The sequence below is a fragment of the Orbicella faveolata genome, unplaced genomic scaffold, assembly GCF_042242905.1.
Source record: "Orbicella faveolata isolate gen_17 unplaced genomic scaffold, um_ofav_v1 contig_2, whole genome shotgun sequence".
In the NCBI taxonomy this organism is placed as follows: domain Eukaryota; kingdom Metazoa; phylum Cnidaria; class Anthozoa; order Scleractinia; family Merulinidae; genus Orbicella; species Orbicella faveolata.
The window spans coordinates 28,345,431-28,358,916 of record NW_028301547.1 but is presented as its reverse complement, the minus strand read 5'-3'; the positions used below and the strand labels follow the sequence as shown (position 1 = coordinate 28,358,916).

The following is a 13,486-nucleotide window of genomic DNA, read 5'->3' as shown; positions in this document are numbered from 1 at the left end:
AAAATGCTGAAGTTCAAAATTTATCCCGCCGAGGCGCAAACTCATTGGACGACTTGTTATTCCCTTTGGGTTTGGAATTTAAAGGTGTCTTGCTGGAAAACGAAGGCTCTCATTCAAACTAAACTCGTTTTCAGTTCGAAGGCTTTTACAGCAGATCTCGTGACAAAAACAAAACCCGAGGATAATAACCGTTTTATCACCTGAGAGTAGTTAGCAAATACTGATTACGAAACATAGCTAGCTGTTCATCGGTTTCTTTACAGCTGTCAATTGGCAAACAACAATAAGAAGTTGTTCATATGGTTCCTATAACATCAGATATAAGATTTATGAAGTATAAAACAATAATTTATGAAAGAGCATTAAATTTATGGTTTATATCCACTAGCCTTTTATTTTAGCTCAATCAAGGAACCGTTTTATGTATCCACGGGAGAATACGTTAAATTTTGACAAATACTCTGAGAAAATTGAAGGAGTAACTATTTAATAAACAAGTCATCTCATTTCTTAGTTAATATCGACGTCCTGGGTTGGTTTTCTTATCATCCGGGTCATTCTTGTAAGCACATCCGGGACTCTGGGAGCTCCAGAGGAGATGGAGAGTACTGGATCGACCCTGAGAAGAACGGAAACCCTTTGAAAGTCTACTGTGACATGACAAACGCAGAGGGTAAGCGATGGACAATTTTCTAAAACACAAGATGACAACTTTATAGCTTGGAATTTATCTTCTTTTTTACTTATCGATCAAGAATGTGCGTTTTAAAAAGACTCCGGCATATTTCTTACAACCGTTTTTGTTGTTGAGCCAGACTAATTCTTTTAAAAAAAAAAAACGTATGAATATCATATCTCAAAAAGGCCCTTCTCTTTATATAATAGTTACTCGCTTTAAGCAGAAGTGGCTGGTTTACGCCTACAGCTAGGAGTCGTGCGTTTGCTGAATGTCACTGGGAAGCAGGAACAACTCACTGGCAAGAACGCCGGCCTCCTGCCGTCATAAGTGGGTGGAGTTTGTAGTTAGTTCAATCGTTCTTGATTCGAGAGGTTTTTCTCCGGGGTCTCCGATTTTTTTTCCCACTCCAAAACACTCCAAATTTCAATTCGATGCGCGAACACGAGTTCAAGCTTCGTGAGTAATTAAAACTGATCTCTTGTGCATTTTTTTTTTTTAATGAAACCATTAAAATGTTTATGTCAGTTCTAACCGGATCAGTTTGGTTATAACGTAACTCTTTACTGAATATTTCAGGGGGCTGGCTTCTTATCCTGAACATTGTGATTGACGACAGTTTATCTCAGACTCTTAACAGTCCGGAGATGTCTTACCGCAAAATCGACAGTTACCGTAACCACAACATGATTATTGCTAACAGCGCAATCAATGAGTTGAGATCACACTTACCTTTCACTCAACTAAGATTCCACTGTAACAAACAACACGGACGTACAATCCACATGACCACGGTCGCTGACAGCACTGGTGAAGCTGTGATAAAGTACTTCACAGGTCAAACAGAGACCATGCCTTCAAGCTGTGGGTCATTTGTACGGATGGAGGACGACAACTCATACCTCACACAACTCTGTAACCTGTGGGGAAAAAACCATGAAGGCCACTATTTCTCCGGGACATGGAGTCACCAAGGAATGCGTGAATTATACGATCATCCAGCTTTCATAGTAAATTTATTTCACTGGGTCACCCTTCCAGAAGAAAACAGATGGGAATGCGATGACTTCTTAAATCAGCCGTCTTCTGGAGACTTCTGGAAGGTTTACGTTCGTTGAATACCGTAAACCTCTGCCTTAAACTTATGAGCCTTGGGCTTGTACAACTTCGTAAGGGGTTTTTGATGGGTTTATTAACGGAGGGTCCTATATCCAGGGGGGGGGGGGTGAACTACAACAGTGTTTATCGGGATACGTTTTTAATATACTGATTTTCAATTAAGATTTAAAACATCTCAATGAATCGAATTCATTTCATTTTAAACTAGGAGGGGCTTATAATGGGAAGTAACATTTTGTTAACAAGTAGATGGGCCTACAACCGGGAAAGCTTATGAGCGGCAGCTGTTTACGGTAACACTCCATAAAACAATTGGATAGTTAAGTGCTAAAAACTAAACTTCTATGTCCTTTAGAACAACTGTTGGCTTTTCGCGCCACCAATTACCAGTCCGTTTTTATTAAACAATTAGATTATGAGCTCGAGATTTCTATCGTGTGATAGTTGACGAGGGCGCAGCCCCCGTAAACTACCACGCACAGAAATCTCGAGTTCATAGTCTAATTTTTTCAGTATAAATCTACTAGTCGTTCAAAACTCTACTAAAACAATTCATGCCACCACGGTCTACCAGGCGTAAGGGGCACAATTTTAGACACATATGATCACACGTGAATGATTTTTGAAATACCCTCCGTAAGATTAACCCTTCAAGCTACTTTGATAGTTTGTAAACACAAACGTTGCCTTGATGGCAAAATGGCTAATCTGCATGGTGCTCTAATGCAATAAATTCCAGTCCACTATGCTATGATGTAATAAATTAAGTACAGCTTGCTGCGATATAATAAATTACAGAACACCTTGCTGTGATGTAATAAATTACAGTACACCTGGCTGTGATGTAATTAATTCCAGTGCACCTTGCTTTACATGAACAGCACACCATGCTTTGATATAATAAATTACAGAGTACAGAGTACTTTGCTGTGATGTAATAAATTACATGAACCGTACACTATGCTTTGATATAATGAATTACAGAACACCGTGCTGTGATGTAATAAATTACTATGAACTTTGCTGTGATGCAATGAATTACAGTGCACTTTGCTGTGATGTAATAAATTACAGCGCATGTTGCAATGATGTAATAAATTACCGTGCACTTTGCTGTGATTTAGTAAATTACACAACACCTTGATGTAAAGTAATAAATTTCAATGTACCAAACTGTCAAAGAATAAATTACAATGCACCATGTTGTCATGTAAGAAATTAAGTGTACTATGCAGTGATGTTATAAATAAATGTGTAAGTTCCCTAATGGCTTATGGGTTCTTTTAACTCGAGATACAATTCTTGCGAAGCAGCCATTTGAAACTACAAACTGTATGAAGTAAAATGGGCACTAAAATTTTGATTACATATTTCACCTTATAAGCTGAACTAGTTCTGGTTAAGGATAGCGCTTAACTTGAATTCCACAGCTGATTCTTTCACGAAGTGATTGCACTCGGAAGTTTTTCACTTGTTAATTTTACTGGCGGCAATTCAGCCAATAAATCGATCAGTCAATCAGTCAATTTGTTACTGTCAATTCAGTGCGACAAGGTTGCCCTCCACATCTGAGCCGCAGGGCTCATGTATAAAACGCATGAATATTAACGAAAAATTGAAAGGCACTTAATATACTAAATATTAATTCAATTAGAATATATTAGCAATTATTGAAATATGAATAGAAGTGGAAAATGCATAAATGCTTTACAAACGCTAGTAGAATAAGGAAACTAAGTAGGTATACATCTCAAGTTAATATATATATAGGAAACTATGATTACATCTCCAAAATTTTGTCGAGGATCATATCTGAGGATACAGTACCCATGTAGTCGCTTGATATGAAGACGTTCGAAGATGAAACTTCAAGGTAAGATTTCTGCCTTATAAGTTTGTATAATGTTTTCAAATTTTTGTCGTTTGATATCAAATTCGCAATTGTTGGTGGTGACTGTATTTGTTAATATTTTATCAATATGACAACTCAAAGATTCGTAGGACGTTCTCTTGCATGATGAATGATCCATATGAATAAAAAAAAATTAAAAGCAGTTTGAGAACTGGGGCGATAATTTTCATACCCCGTATGATAGCTTTGTTGGTCTAAAAATGAGAAACATAGCACGCCATATGTTCCACTCCGACTTAGCTCTCAAAATATATTGGACAACTGGAGAGGTCATCATTGAGAAATACCCCAAACACTTCATAGAACCCATGAGATATCTGAAAGGACACTGATCCTGATGCAGTACAAAACTACTGGACTGGGATTTATCATGTATCAGTGTAACATGCTATAGCCCGCACATAAGGGGATGATGAATGAGAGAAACACGCTGTACTATTAGTGATTTTAAGACGTGGTATCAGAATTAAACCAATTTAACATAGAGATGAAACACAACGAGTTTGAATGAAAAATCGAAAGGCTCCTTACAGGGAAAAGAGAAACAAATAGCCAAACCGGAGATCAAATTAAAGTATTGTGTAGACACAAAAGGCTCGTCTAGGCAGAGGGTTTTACCAGCTGTCATTACTTTTGTGAATGAAGAAGAGTGACTTAGCTTTAATTTCCTCGCAAAGACACATCAATGTTCTTTTCCCCTCTAGAAGCAACGCTATTGAATCCCTAACTCAGCCTTCCGTGGCTCTCAACGGGAGTCACGAGACGGGAAAAATTAATTACTTGTTATTGAACCATGAGCGTCGAGCACCTGATGAAGTACATGTAAGTACGAGATGAACACGAAAGATAATTAAGATCAGATACTTTAACAATGTCAAGGTAGTGATTTTCTTTGTCTAAACTTGATGAAATAGTAATGAGTTTGAGAAGTTTCGTGTCAAGCATACGCCGAAATATTGATATGTCAATCAAGTACAGCTTTTCCCACGCGGAAAAGTAATGTTTCGTCCAATCAAAACAAAATATATAGCGTTTGTTTCACCTTCGAAACAAATTATTTAAGCCAAACATTTTCCAGTTTTATTGTTTGTACGGAGTTCTTTGAGATACTTCGAGAATTTTGTTGGTTTTTGTTTTTTGAGATGTGAACGAAAACTGAGTCAGGATTAAGTTTAAGTTTTAAAAGCTGTTTTACAATGTGCGAGGGAAGCAAGATGAACACGGTAAGAAGGGCCGTTCGTTGATTTATGAGAGTCGTAGAGGAGTATTCTCGTAATGCGTAATTAGCTGATTTTATTTTCCATGAAACGTGAATTTAGGAAATTGTTCTCCGTGATCCGTGACTTGAACGTGAGCCGTGACCCGCGAAGAACTTTAATTATTAACCGATTTTCGTGATTTCACCACTCTATTCTACGTTATTTTGAGACGCGAGTCCTTCGAATGGTTGGAGTCGTCTATCAAGAGTGACTTGGGTATGCGATTGGCAATATGGAGCCTTGACTTAGCCTCTCACGATTTTGCTTTCTTCACTCTTTCTAGTGTAAGAACAGATTATTAAGAAGAGTATCTTACTTGCCTATTTTCATAATTCGGGTAAACGAAATTTTTATATCCGTGATCCTCTATTTTTTCCGTTCGTGATCCGTGCCAGAACCCCCCCCCCCCCCCCCCTCCCCGTACGACCCTCGTTTACACTTAACGCTGTATCTGAAGGTCACAAAATTCTCTACAAGTACTTTGCATTCTTAATCATGAAAACTGGTTTAAGATGCGCAATTGCTTTCATTCATTGTACTCAAAGAGAGAACATTTTTTCCTTATATCTATATCCGGCGAACGGACATTTGAAAGAAAATTAGTGTAAGTTACAAAGTTCAAAAATGTATTTTCTATCATGCAGGGTGTCCATTTCAGCATGATCAAGAAGATTTTGCCGTGTTTTCCCGTTGTTCCTGCTTTGATGTTGTTAGTGGTGTTTTCAGCGGACTTGGTTCTCACAATACCGTATAACCCCTCCTTGAAGAACATGATGCGTTTTGAAAGTCTTGAAGGTAACAGTTCTGAACTCTAGTAAATACTAATTTCTCTAACTGAGGTGATACTGTTCTGATGACTTCCGTTAGAGGAACAGTGTAGCACAGTCACCGTCGCCGATCGCGAGAGGGCAGATTTTTATCGCAGTGTTAGGAATTAGAATATTAAATCTGTATATGTGCATTGCACCTTATTAAAAAACAATCTCGCGGGTTTGATATAACATAAACACCATTGTTTACTCTGACTTGGTCTGTGAAGCTGGGAATTCACAGATGTTTTAAAAATATAAGTTATGTTTAATCTTCTACGTCTTCACAAGCCTTCCTTTCATCTTGGATGAGAGAGCTATTAGATTGAATTGTCTCATGAAAAACATGAGACAAAGAAAAACAGCAGGTGGTATAAGGTCATGAATGCGGATTTGACGACTGATTAAAAAGCATCTCAATCCGATTTAATTAACTGTTAAAAAACCGCCCATTAATTAACAATGATTCCGCGAGTGCGCGTTGGATATGAAAATAGGGACCTTAAGGGCCCATTAACCGATTCATGCTCGCGCTGATAGGGTAACTCCCAATATCTATCGGGCGCACTTCCGGTTTCTTTAAATGCTAAAGGAAACGCGGTTTTTCATTAAATCCAGCCTTTTTCGATGAATTTCGATTAAAGCCAATGTTGGAAACATAGCTATGCATTCCTTTCTCGAAATCATGCTTTTTTCAGAGAATTACGAAGTTTTCAAAATTTTGAAATGCTCCCCAAATCTGCCCTTTTAGAAATGAAACAAAATCGATGCATAACGTAATGAGGATTCAAATTAAAATATTTAATCAATGAAAAAAATCCCGATAAACTAATTAATTTGCCTGGGAGCCTTTGCATTTTTTTTGTATTAGTCACATGACCATGAGCGTGGCCTGATGACATCATCACTAGTGTTACTGATCATGAAAAAGTTAAAACACATGAAATAACTCTGAACTAACTAAAAGTGATGAGGTTATATAAGAATAAATTTTCCTTAGCAACGGCTCGAAAAGATCGGTTAATGGGCCCTTAAGCAAACAACGGCGAAGAGAGCGCCATCAAACAAAAGGTTTAACTAGCAAAACAATGGCGGTGCACGTGCGTTATAAATCTCTGAGCATTTCGTATCCGTCCTCTTCAAAACAACAACGTGAAATGACAAAGTTTTGCGTATTTTGGAGAACGTGAACAACAGCGGCTACTTTTCGTATTTTCAGTGTTTTTTTGAAATTCATCTCTGGCATTACATGTCAAGCTTGAGCAAGTTCTGCGACCCATAGGCGCACTGAACAGATCTAGATAATTGCGAAATTCAAAGGTAAATTAGAAATCTCTGTTTCACTAGGCGTCGTATGAAATGAAATAAAAACAAAAACGCCCCCGCTCCATTGGAAACCCATTAACAGCTGAAAACAATCCGTGTTCTTCCGCTCCCAGCTTTCTCCTGGCGTACAAGTCAGGAGTTAATAAGTGTCAAGAGATTATCAAGGTAAGTACCTTGAGAATCTCTTGTAAGAGTCTAAACCTTATATTCCTGATAATTTTTAGGTTTTGAATTTGTTGGACATGTCATAGAAACACTGACTAGACTACTGATGAGCTTGGTTGTGGGTTAAGATGTCTTAGAAATGAAAACTGTCTATCGTACAACAGTCACACTGATGGTGCATGCCAGTTAAGTAACCACACAAGACACTCAATCCCAAATCGCTTGAGGCGCAGAGCAGGGTCCACTTATTATGGTACAGATAATTAAATGCGTGTATTCAGAAAATAATTGGTTGTAACGAGATACTGCTATGGAATTCATCAGTTGGATCCGAATAATGCAATCAAAAGATAAATATGAGGCCAAGCTAGTATACAACACTTTTTATCAAAGTAACTCTCGCTCTTTACATAACACTGAGATAAAATTTATTCAGCTCAAAAATTAAAATCTTGAGAAGGAAAACAAGAGGTGGATCATGTAACCTTTCTCTAAAATAATAATAATAATAATAATAATGATGATGATGATGATGGGAGTGGTGGACAAAGCCCTCCATGGAAGATACCCAAAGAGAATAACGGAAGCAGATGTTGACCACCACAAAACCAACCAGTGGCTCAAAAGCAGTGGACTGAAGGCAGAAACAGAAGGATTCATAATCGCAGCCCAAGACCAAAGCCTAGCTACCAGATCATACCACGTCAGCATTATCAAAGACGGTACTAGCCCCCTATGCAGGATGTGTAACAAATACGACGAAACAATCGACCATATCGTGTCTGGGTGTCCTGAACTTGCGAAAACAGAATATACCCACCGACACGATAAAGCAGCCGCGTATATACATTGGAAAGTCTGTCGCAACTATAATATAAAGACATCAGAAAAGTGGTATGACCATGAGCCAAAAACAGTTACAGAAAACGAGGATGTCACGATATTATGGGACATGCCAATACATACAGACAGGAAAATAACAGCCAACAGAGCCGATATAGTGATTAAAGACCACAAAACGAAAACCTGTAAATTTGTTGACATGACATCAGACAGAAACACATCCGTGAAAGTCACTGAAAAACTATCCAAATATAAGGACTTGGAAATCGAAACAAGCCGAATGTGGGGCTTGAGAACGGAAACGATACCAGTTATCATTGGAGCACTTGGAGCTATCAAAAAGGGACTAGAAAATTATCTTGGAAGAATTCCCGGCCAAATAAGCATCAGTGAACTACAAAAGATAACCTTGCTAGGTACAGCACACATTTTGAGGGCGCTATCAAGCTAAAAACTGGCTATCCCCTAGTGCACCAGGACCATGGTCTGGTCTCGGCCCTAAGGACTCTAAGCAAACATTACGTGAGGACGATAATAATAATAATAATAATAATAATAATAATAATAATTTTTTTTAAATCTCAGTAACTTTTTATTTACATAATTTATCTCTTCAAACATTCTACTTACATTTCATAAGTTATTTTTCACTGCAATATTAAATGAATTTCTATAACTTCCTTGAAAAGATTATTTCAAATTTCTGATAAAATTAATTTCTGTACAATGATAAACAATAATACTAAAATACTAAAATCTTGCTAGTTCGTTATCGATTTCAAAGGCCCCATTAATTCTACATGTAAAGATTAGTAATAATAATAATAATAATTTTTTTTTAAATAGTAAAAGAGGAGTGTTTATTGTGACAAAAACTAGAGCTAAGCTTTACAAAATGCTATAATATTTACATAATTTGATGTCTGTTAAACCTGTAAAACATGTTTCCGTATCTAATCATGATATCATGGTTACTACAACTAATACTAATACTACTATCATCATCATAACATTAATTAACATATTCCATACAAATTGGTATATACAAGGTAAAAGTAAGTAAAAGAAATAAACTATTAAAACCTATTTCAACAGTGTTTACATAATGGCTCCCTCCTGGGTTTCAACGTCAATATCGGTATATTACGAGGTAAAAGTAAATAAAAGAAATAAACTATTAAAACCTATTTCAACAGTGTTTACATAATGGCTCCCTCCTGGGTTTCAACGTCAATATCAATGTTCTTAAAGTCACAAAAGGCTTTCCTTCTAGCTCTTGAACCTCTTAGGCAGATTAGTGCGGATCTTAGTAAAGCGAAGGATGTCCTTGCTCTTATCCAGGAGATTGTTTTAGCATAATGTTCTCCTTTCTTGATGGAGATCAGCTGCGCCAGTCTGGAATGGTATTGCAAGCACTCGTTTCCCATGCCGCCTGTTGACGTGAAAATAAGGGGTGTAAAAGTTTCTTGTTCGATATCCAAAACCCTCCTCGGGTAAAGGCGCTTCTTCTCGTTCTCATGATTGCGGTATATCTGTTGGAGCTCTAGGTCCCTATACGAATCAGCATTAGGGTGACAAACCCTCACGTCAAAGAATGCTGATCGTTGGTTCTCCCAGAACCCGCGCGCATGAATATCTAATCTCGCATCTGGAGCTCGATTAGAACCTCTTCCCAGCTGTTCACCCGAGATGTCTTGCAGGACAGGCTCAATCTCAACATCGGTACAAACCATATTCAGGAGTTCGGCTTCTAAGTCCCTCAGCTCATTGTGACGTTGGGTAACGAACCCACCTCTCTTGCATATCATTGCGTGGTCCACTGTAAAAACATCACCGCATACACAGGTGGAGGGGATATCATCAACCGGCCAATCGTAGCGCAGTTTGATTGCATCGCGGAACTCTCTCTTATTTAGATTGAAACTCATTTCACGAAGGGGGAGTACCGTCAGCCAAACAGATGACCCTTTTTCCGCAGCAAGGTCAAGTGCCCGTTGGACTTTCTGTCGGGCTATCCCTAATAATAATAATAATAATAATAATAATAATAATAATAATAATGATAATAATAATAATAATAATAATAATAATAATTAACTCTATTTAGAGAGGGTGACCCATGACAGAATGAACTGATAAACTAGTGGCCATCTGTGCAAGACATCTACGATAACCTTTCTCTAAGAGAGAGAAGGGTTAAATAACTTCTTTTACGTGCACAAATTAAAAACGTTATTACTTTTAAATAGCATCTATGCTAGTTTCTTGGTTCTTTGGCCCACTTTGTAGAAACGGATAACCCGACGCCTAATTTATATCAAGTGAGTATCCATTTGAGACGTGTAAATCGTCTAGTGTAGATCAAGATGAATTATATGGCCAAATTCGTCTTCAATGGACGCGACTGGAGATGTGTTCTCCTTTATCATCATCGCTCGTCTTCAATTGATTCGTCTGTCAGCACGTCGTAAAATGTACGAGCAGACAGGCGAACCAGCCAAAGACGAATTTGGATACACATTTGATAATTCGTTTAAACGACGGATTTATACCTGGAACATTATCCCTCTCGGAGGCTGATTCGTCAGACGGATAATTGGTTTTCTAGTGCAAATTTGTACAATCAAGAAATGGTTTAAAGATACTTTCAAGGTTGTGATGCGCTAGACTATTGACAATCATTTACAAAGCGTTTTTTACTTTCAAATTAAGACTTTCTGGGCTCGTCTTCCTCTCGTCCTGGTCATTCCTGTAAGCACATCCGGGACGCTGGCGACTCTAAGGGAGACGGGGAGTACTGGATCGACCCCGAGAGGAACGGAAACTCTTTACCAGTTTACTGCGACATGACAACTGATGGCGGTGAGGGTTGCAAATAATTCACGGAATAAATGCTTAGATGCTTGCACATACAATGAACTTCCAGCAGAAGGATCCAAAGGATGCAATACCACCACATGAATTTATAGACAAATACTAAGTGAGAACAGTGGGGTGAACTTCTTACTGGTCCGACTCGATTTAATGACGTTTCGGCTGTTCAGCCTTCCTCAGATAAACGTCAAAACTAAAAACTAAAAACTATTTATAGTGGCTGCGTGTATTGGAGGTACAGGCTTATATAAGTAACTTAATTAAGAGATACAAAAAGGTTTAAATTACAATAGTGTGAATAAAAGCAAGTGGTGAAAGTTACGTAATAAGCCAAGAGTAACACATTCCCCGCAAAAGGCCTCTGAATGATCTTAATTAAGGCTATAACATAGTCCCAAAACAGGGCTGTCAAACAATACTGTGATAAATTCCCTGCTGAGGGACCATGAACAGCCCACCAAAAACAAAACTAACAGAATCCTCCAACGGGGCCCATGAACGCAGAAGACAAGTCACATAACAATTGAAACTATTTACAAAGGACTAATGAATAAATAGGAGCTGGACAAGTCACGATCATTCTCGAAGCAAGAACATGTGAAAATGTCTAATTAGTTGCTATAATTAATACGATCATTTTGGAGCGAAATTCCCGCCTTTTGTTAAGGCCATGCGGATTAAGTGTGAATAATTGTGTCATCCAATAGGCTTCTCTGGTAAGCAGTAACTGGTCTAAATGTAATGGATTTTGGAAGGATACAATTTGCTCAATGACGATAAACCTCATTTGAGAAATGTCATGTTGGGAACTATTATAATGTACCGCCAATTCACATGTTCTTTTATTGTTGAGCACATTTGATTTATGATTGCGGAATCTAATTTTAAACTCAGTTGATGTGGAACCTACATATTGTAAGTACATTTACAGCACGTTGCGAGATAAATGACATTTTTGGATGAGCTGGACAATTTTTGTCGGATAGGATAATGCCTACCCGTGGCCGAGCTTTGGAATTTAGAGACTTGAGGTAGTCATATGTTATAGATATTTTTTGACGCAAAGTTCGTCTAAAATACTCTGCTACGCGTCTTATTTTCAACTCTCTTCTCGATTTTTGGAAATTGCAGTGGAAATACAGTTGGCATATCACATAGGATTTCCGGATTATAGGGCAGTGAACAGTTTCATGTATCTACGATTCTAATGCCTCATTCTCAAGAAAAGAGCAAAGTAACTTTAATCTATATTTGTTTCAATTCTAGGTAGGCTCTCTAGATAAAGGTTTATTTTCAGCGTTCTTGCTCTCCAACTTTAGTTGACTGATATGGGTTTTTGTTTATACCGCTGACCGTTTCCTGATTTCAGGAGGCTGGCTTCTTGTTTCCAACATGGTGATTGACAGTTCAATTGCACCCTTCCAGTTCTCAGTTGAGTCATCATTCCGTGCAATCGACAGTTGTCACACCAAAAAAATGTTTCTCGAGAAAAGCGCCATGGCTGATCTGAGATCACACTTGTCTTTCACGCAGCTGAGATTCTACTGCAGTAAACAACACGGACGTACGTTCCACGTGATCACGGTCGCCAACAGCACTGGTGAAGCTGTACTCCAGTACTTCAGCGGTTAGACGGATGTCCAGCCTGATGCCTGTGGCTCGTTTGTTAGAATGGAGAATGACAACTCGCTGTTAACAAGACTTTGCCATAGATGGGGAAAAGAAGGTGCTAATTTCCAAGTTGGTAAATGGGGGTACGGCCGAAATAAAGACAGATTATTCAATCACCCTGCATTTGTGCAGTATGATTATCATTGGATAATGAGACAAACTGGTTCCGGGAGATTCGAGTGTGACGACGCTGGTGTTGAAGGACAAGTCGGAGATGCCTGGAAAGTGTTTGTTCGCTAAGAACTTGGTGCATGCACCTGTTTAAGATTACCTTATATAATGCACTACTACACGTAACTAAATGGGTTTCTCGAAATGCTTTGCACACTGTACTTACGATATTGAGAATCTGTTTATAGATAGCTAAATTGTAATCATGGACACTACATTTCGTTTGTGTATAAGAGTTTAATTTCCAGAATTGAACGCAATCGAGATGCTCGTTCGGTCACTTTTGATAAACACGCAAACCCGTCCAGTGTTATCACAGCTATACAAGCTACTGGCTCTGAAATAAAGTTAATCAGCTGAGATTCTACTGCAGTAAAAAACACGGACGTACATTCCACGTAACCATGGTCGCTAGCAGCACTGGTGAAGCTGTAGTCCAGTACTTCAGCGGTCAGACGGATGTCCAGCCCGACGCCTGTGGCTCGTTTGTTAGAATGGAGAATGACAATTCAATGTCAACAGGACTTTGCCATAGATTGGGAAAAGAAGGTGGTATTTATACAAGTTGGTAAATGGGGGCGCGGCGAAACTGAAGACAGATTATTCAATCACCCTGCATTTCAAAGTATGATTATCATTGGATGATGAAACCAAATGGCGC

The 13,486-nt window shown here is 38.4% G+C and overlaps 2 protein-coding genes and 1 pseudogene across 2 annotated transcripts; 2 read left to right on the top strand and 1 right to left on the bottom strand.

Annotated features, from left to right (window-relative positions):
- The first annotated feature begins 1,274 nt into the window (after positions 1-1,274).
- LOC110053979 (uncharacterized) lies at positions 1,275-1,887 on the top strand. Its single transcript, XM_020760302.2, has one exon. It carries the CDS (start codon positions 1,324-1,326, stop codon positions 1,792-1,794), a length of 471 nt encoding a protein of 156 aa, XP_020615961.2. The 5' UTR covers positions 1,275-1,323; the 3' UTR covers positions 1,795-1,887.
- A 3,717-nt stretch (positions 1,888-5,604) lies between these two features.
- On the top strand, positions 5,605-13,034 carry LOC110053978 (uncharacterized; annotated as a pseudogene).
- Positions 8,941-10,114, bottom strand: LOC149112701 (uncharacterized). Its single transcript, XM_089290636.1, has one exon. It carries the CDS (start codon positions 10,035-10,037, stop codon positions 9,309-9,311), a length of 729 nt encoding a protein of 242 aa, XP_089146762.1. The 5' UTR covers positions 10,038-10,114; the 3' UTR covers positions 8,941-9,308.
- Positions 13,035-13,486: the final 452 nt, after the last annotated feature.

Excerpts from the sequence above, each read along its gene's own strand:
- LOC110053979 (XM_020760302.2), top strand. The coding sequence starts at position 1,324 with ATGTCTTACCGCAAAATCGACAGTTACCGTAACCACAACATGATTATT.
- LOC149112701 (XM_089290636.1), bottom strand. The coding sequence starts at position 10,037 with ATGAGTTTCAATCTAAATAAGAGAGAGTTCCGCGATGCAATCAAACTG.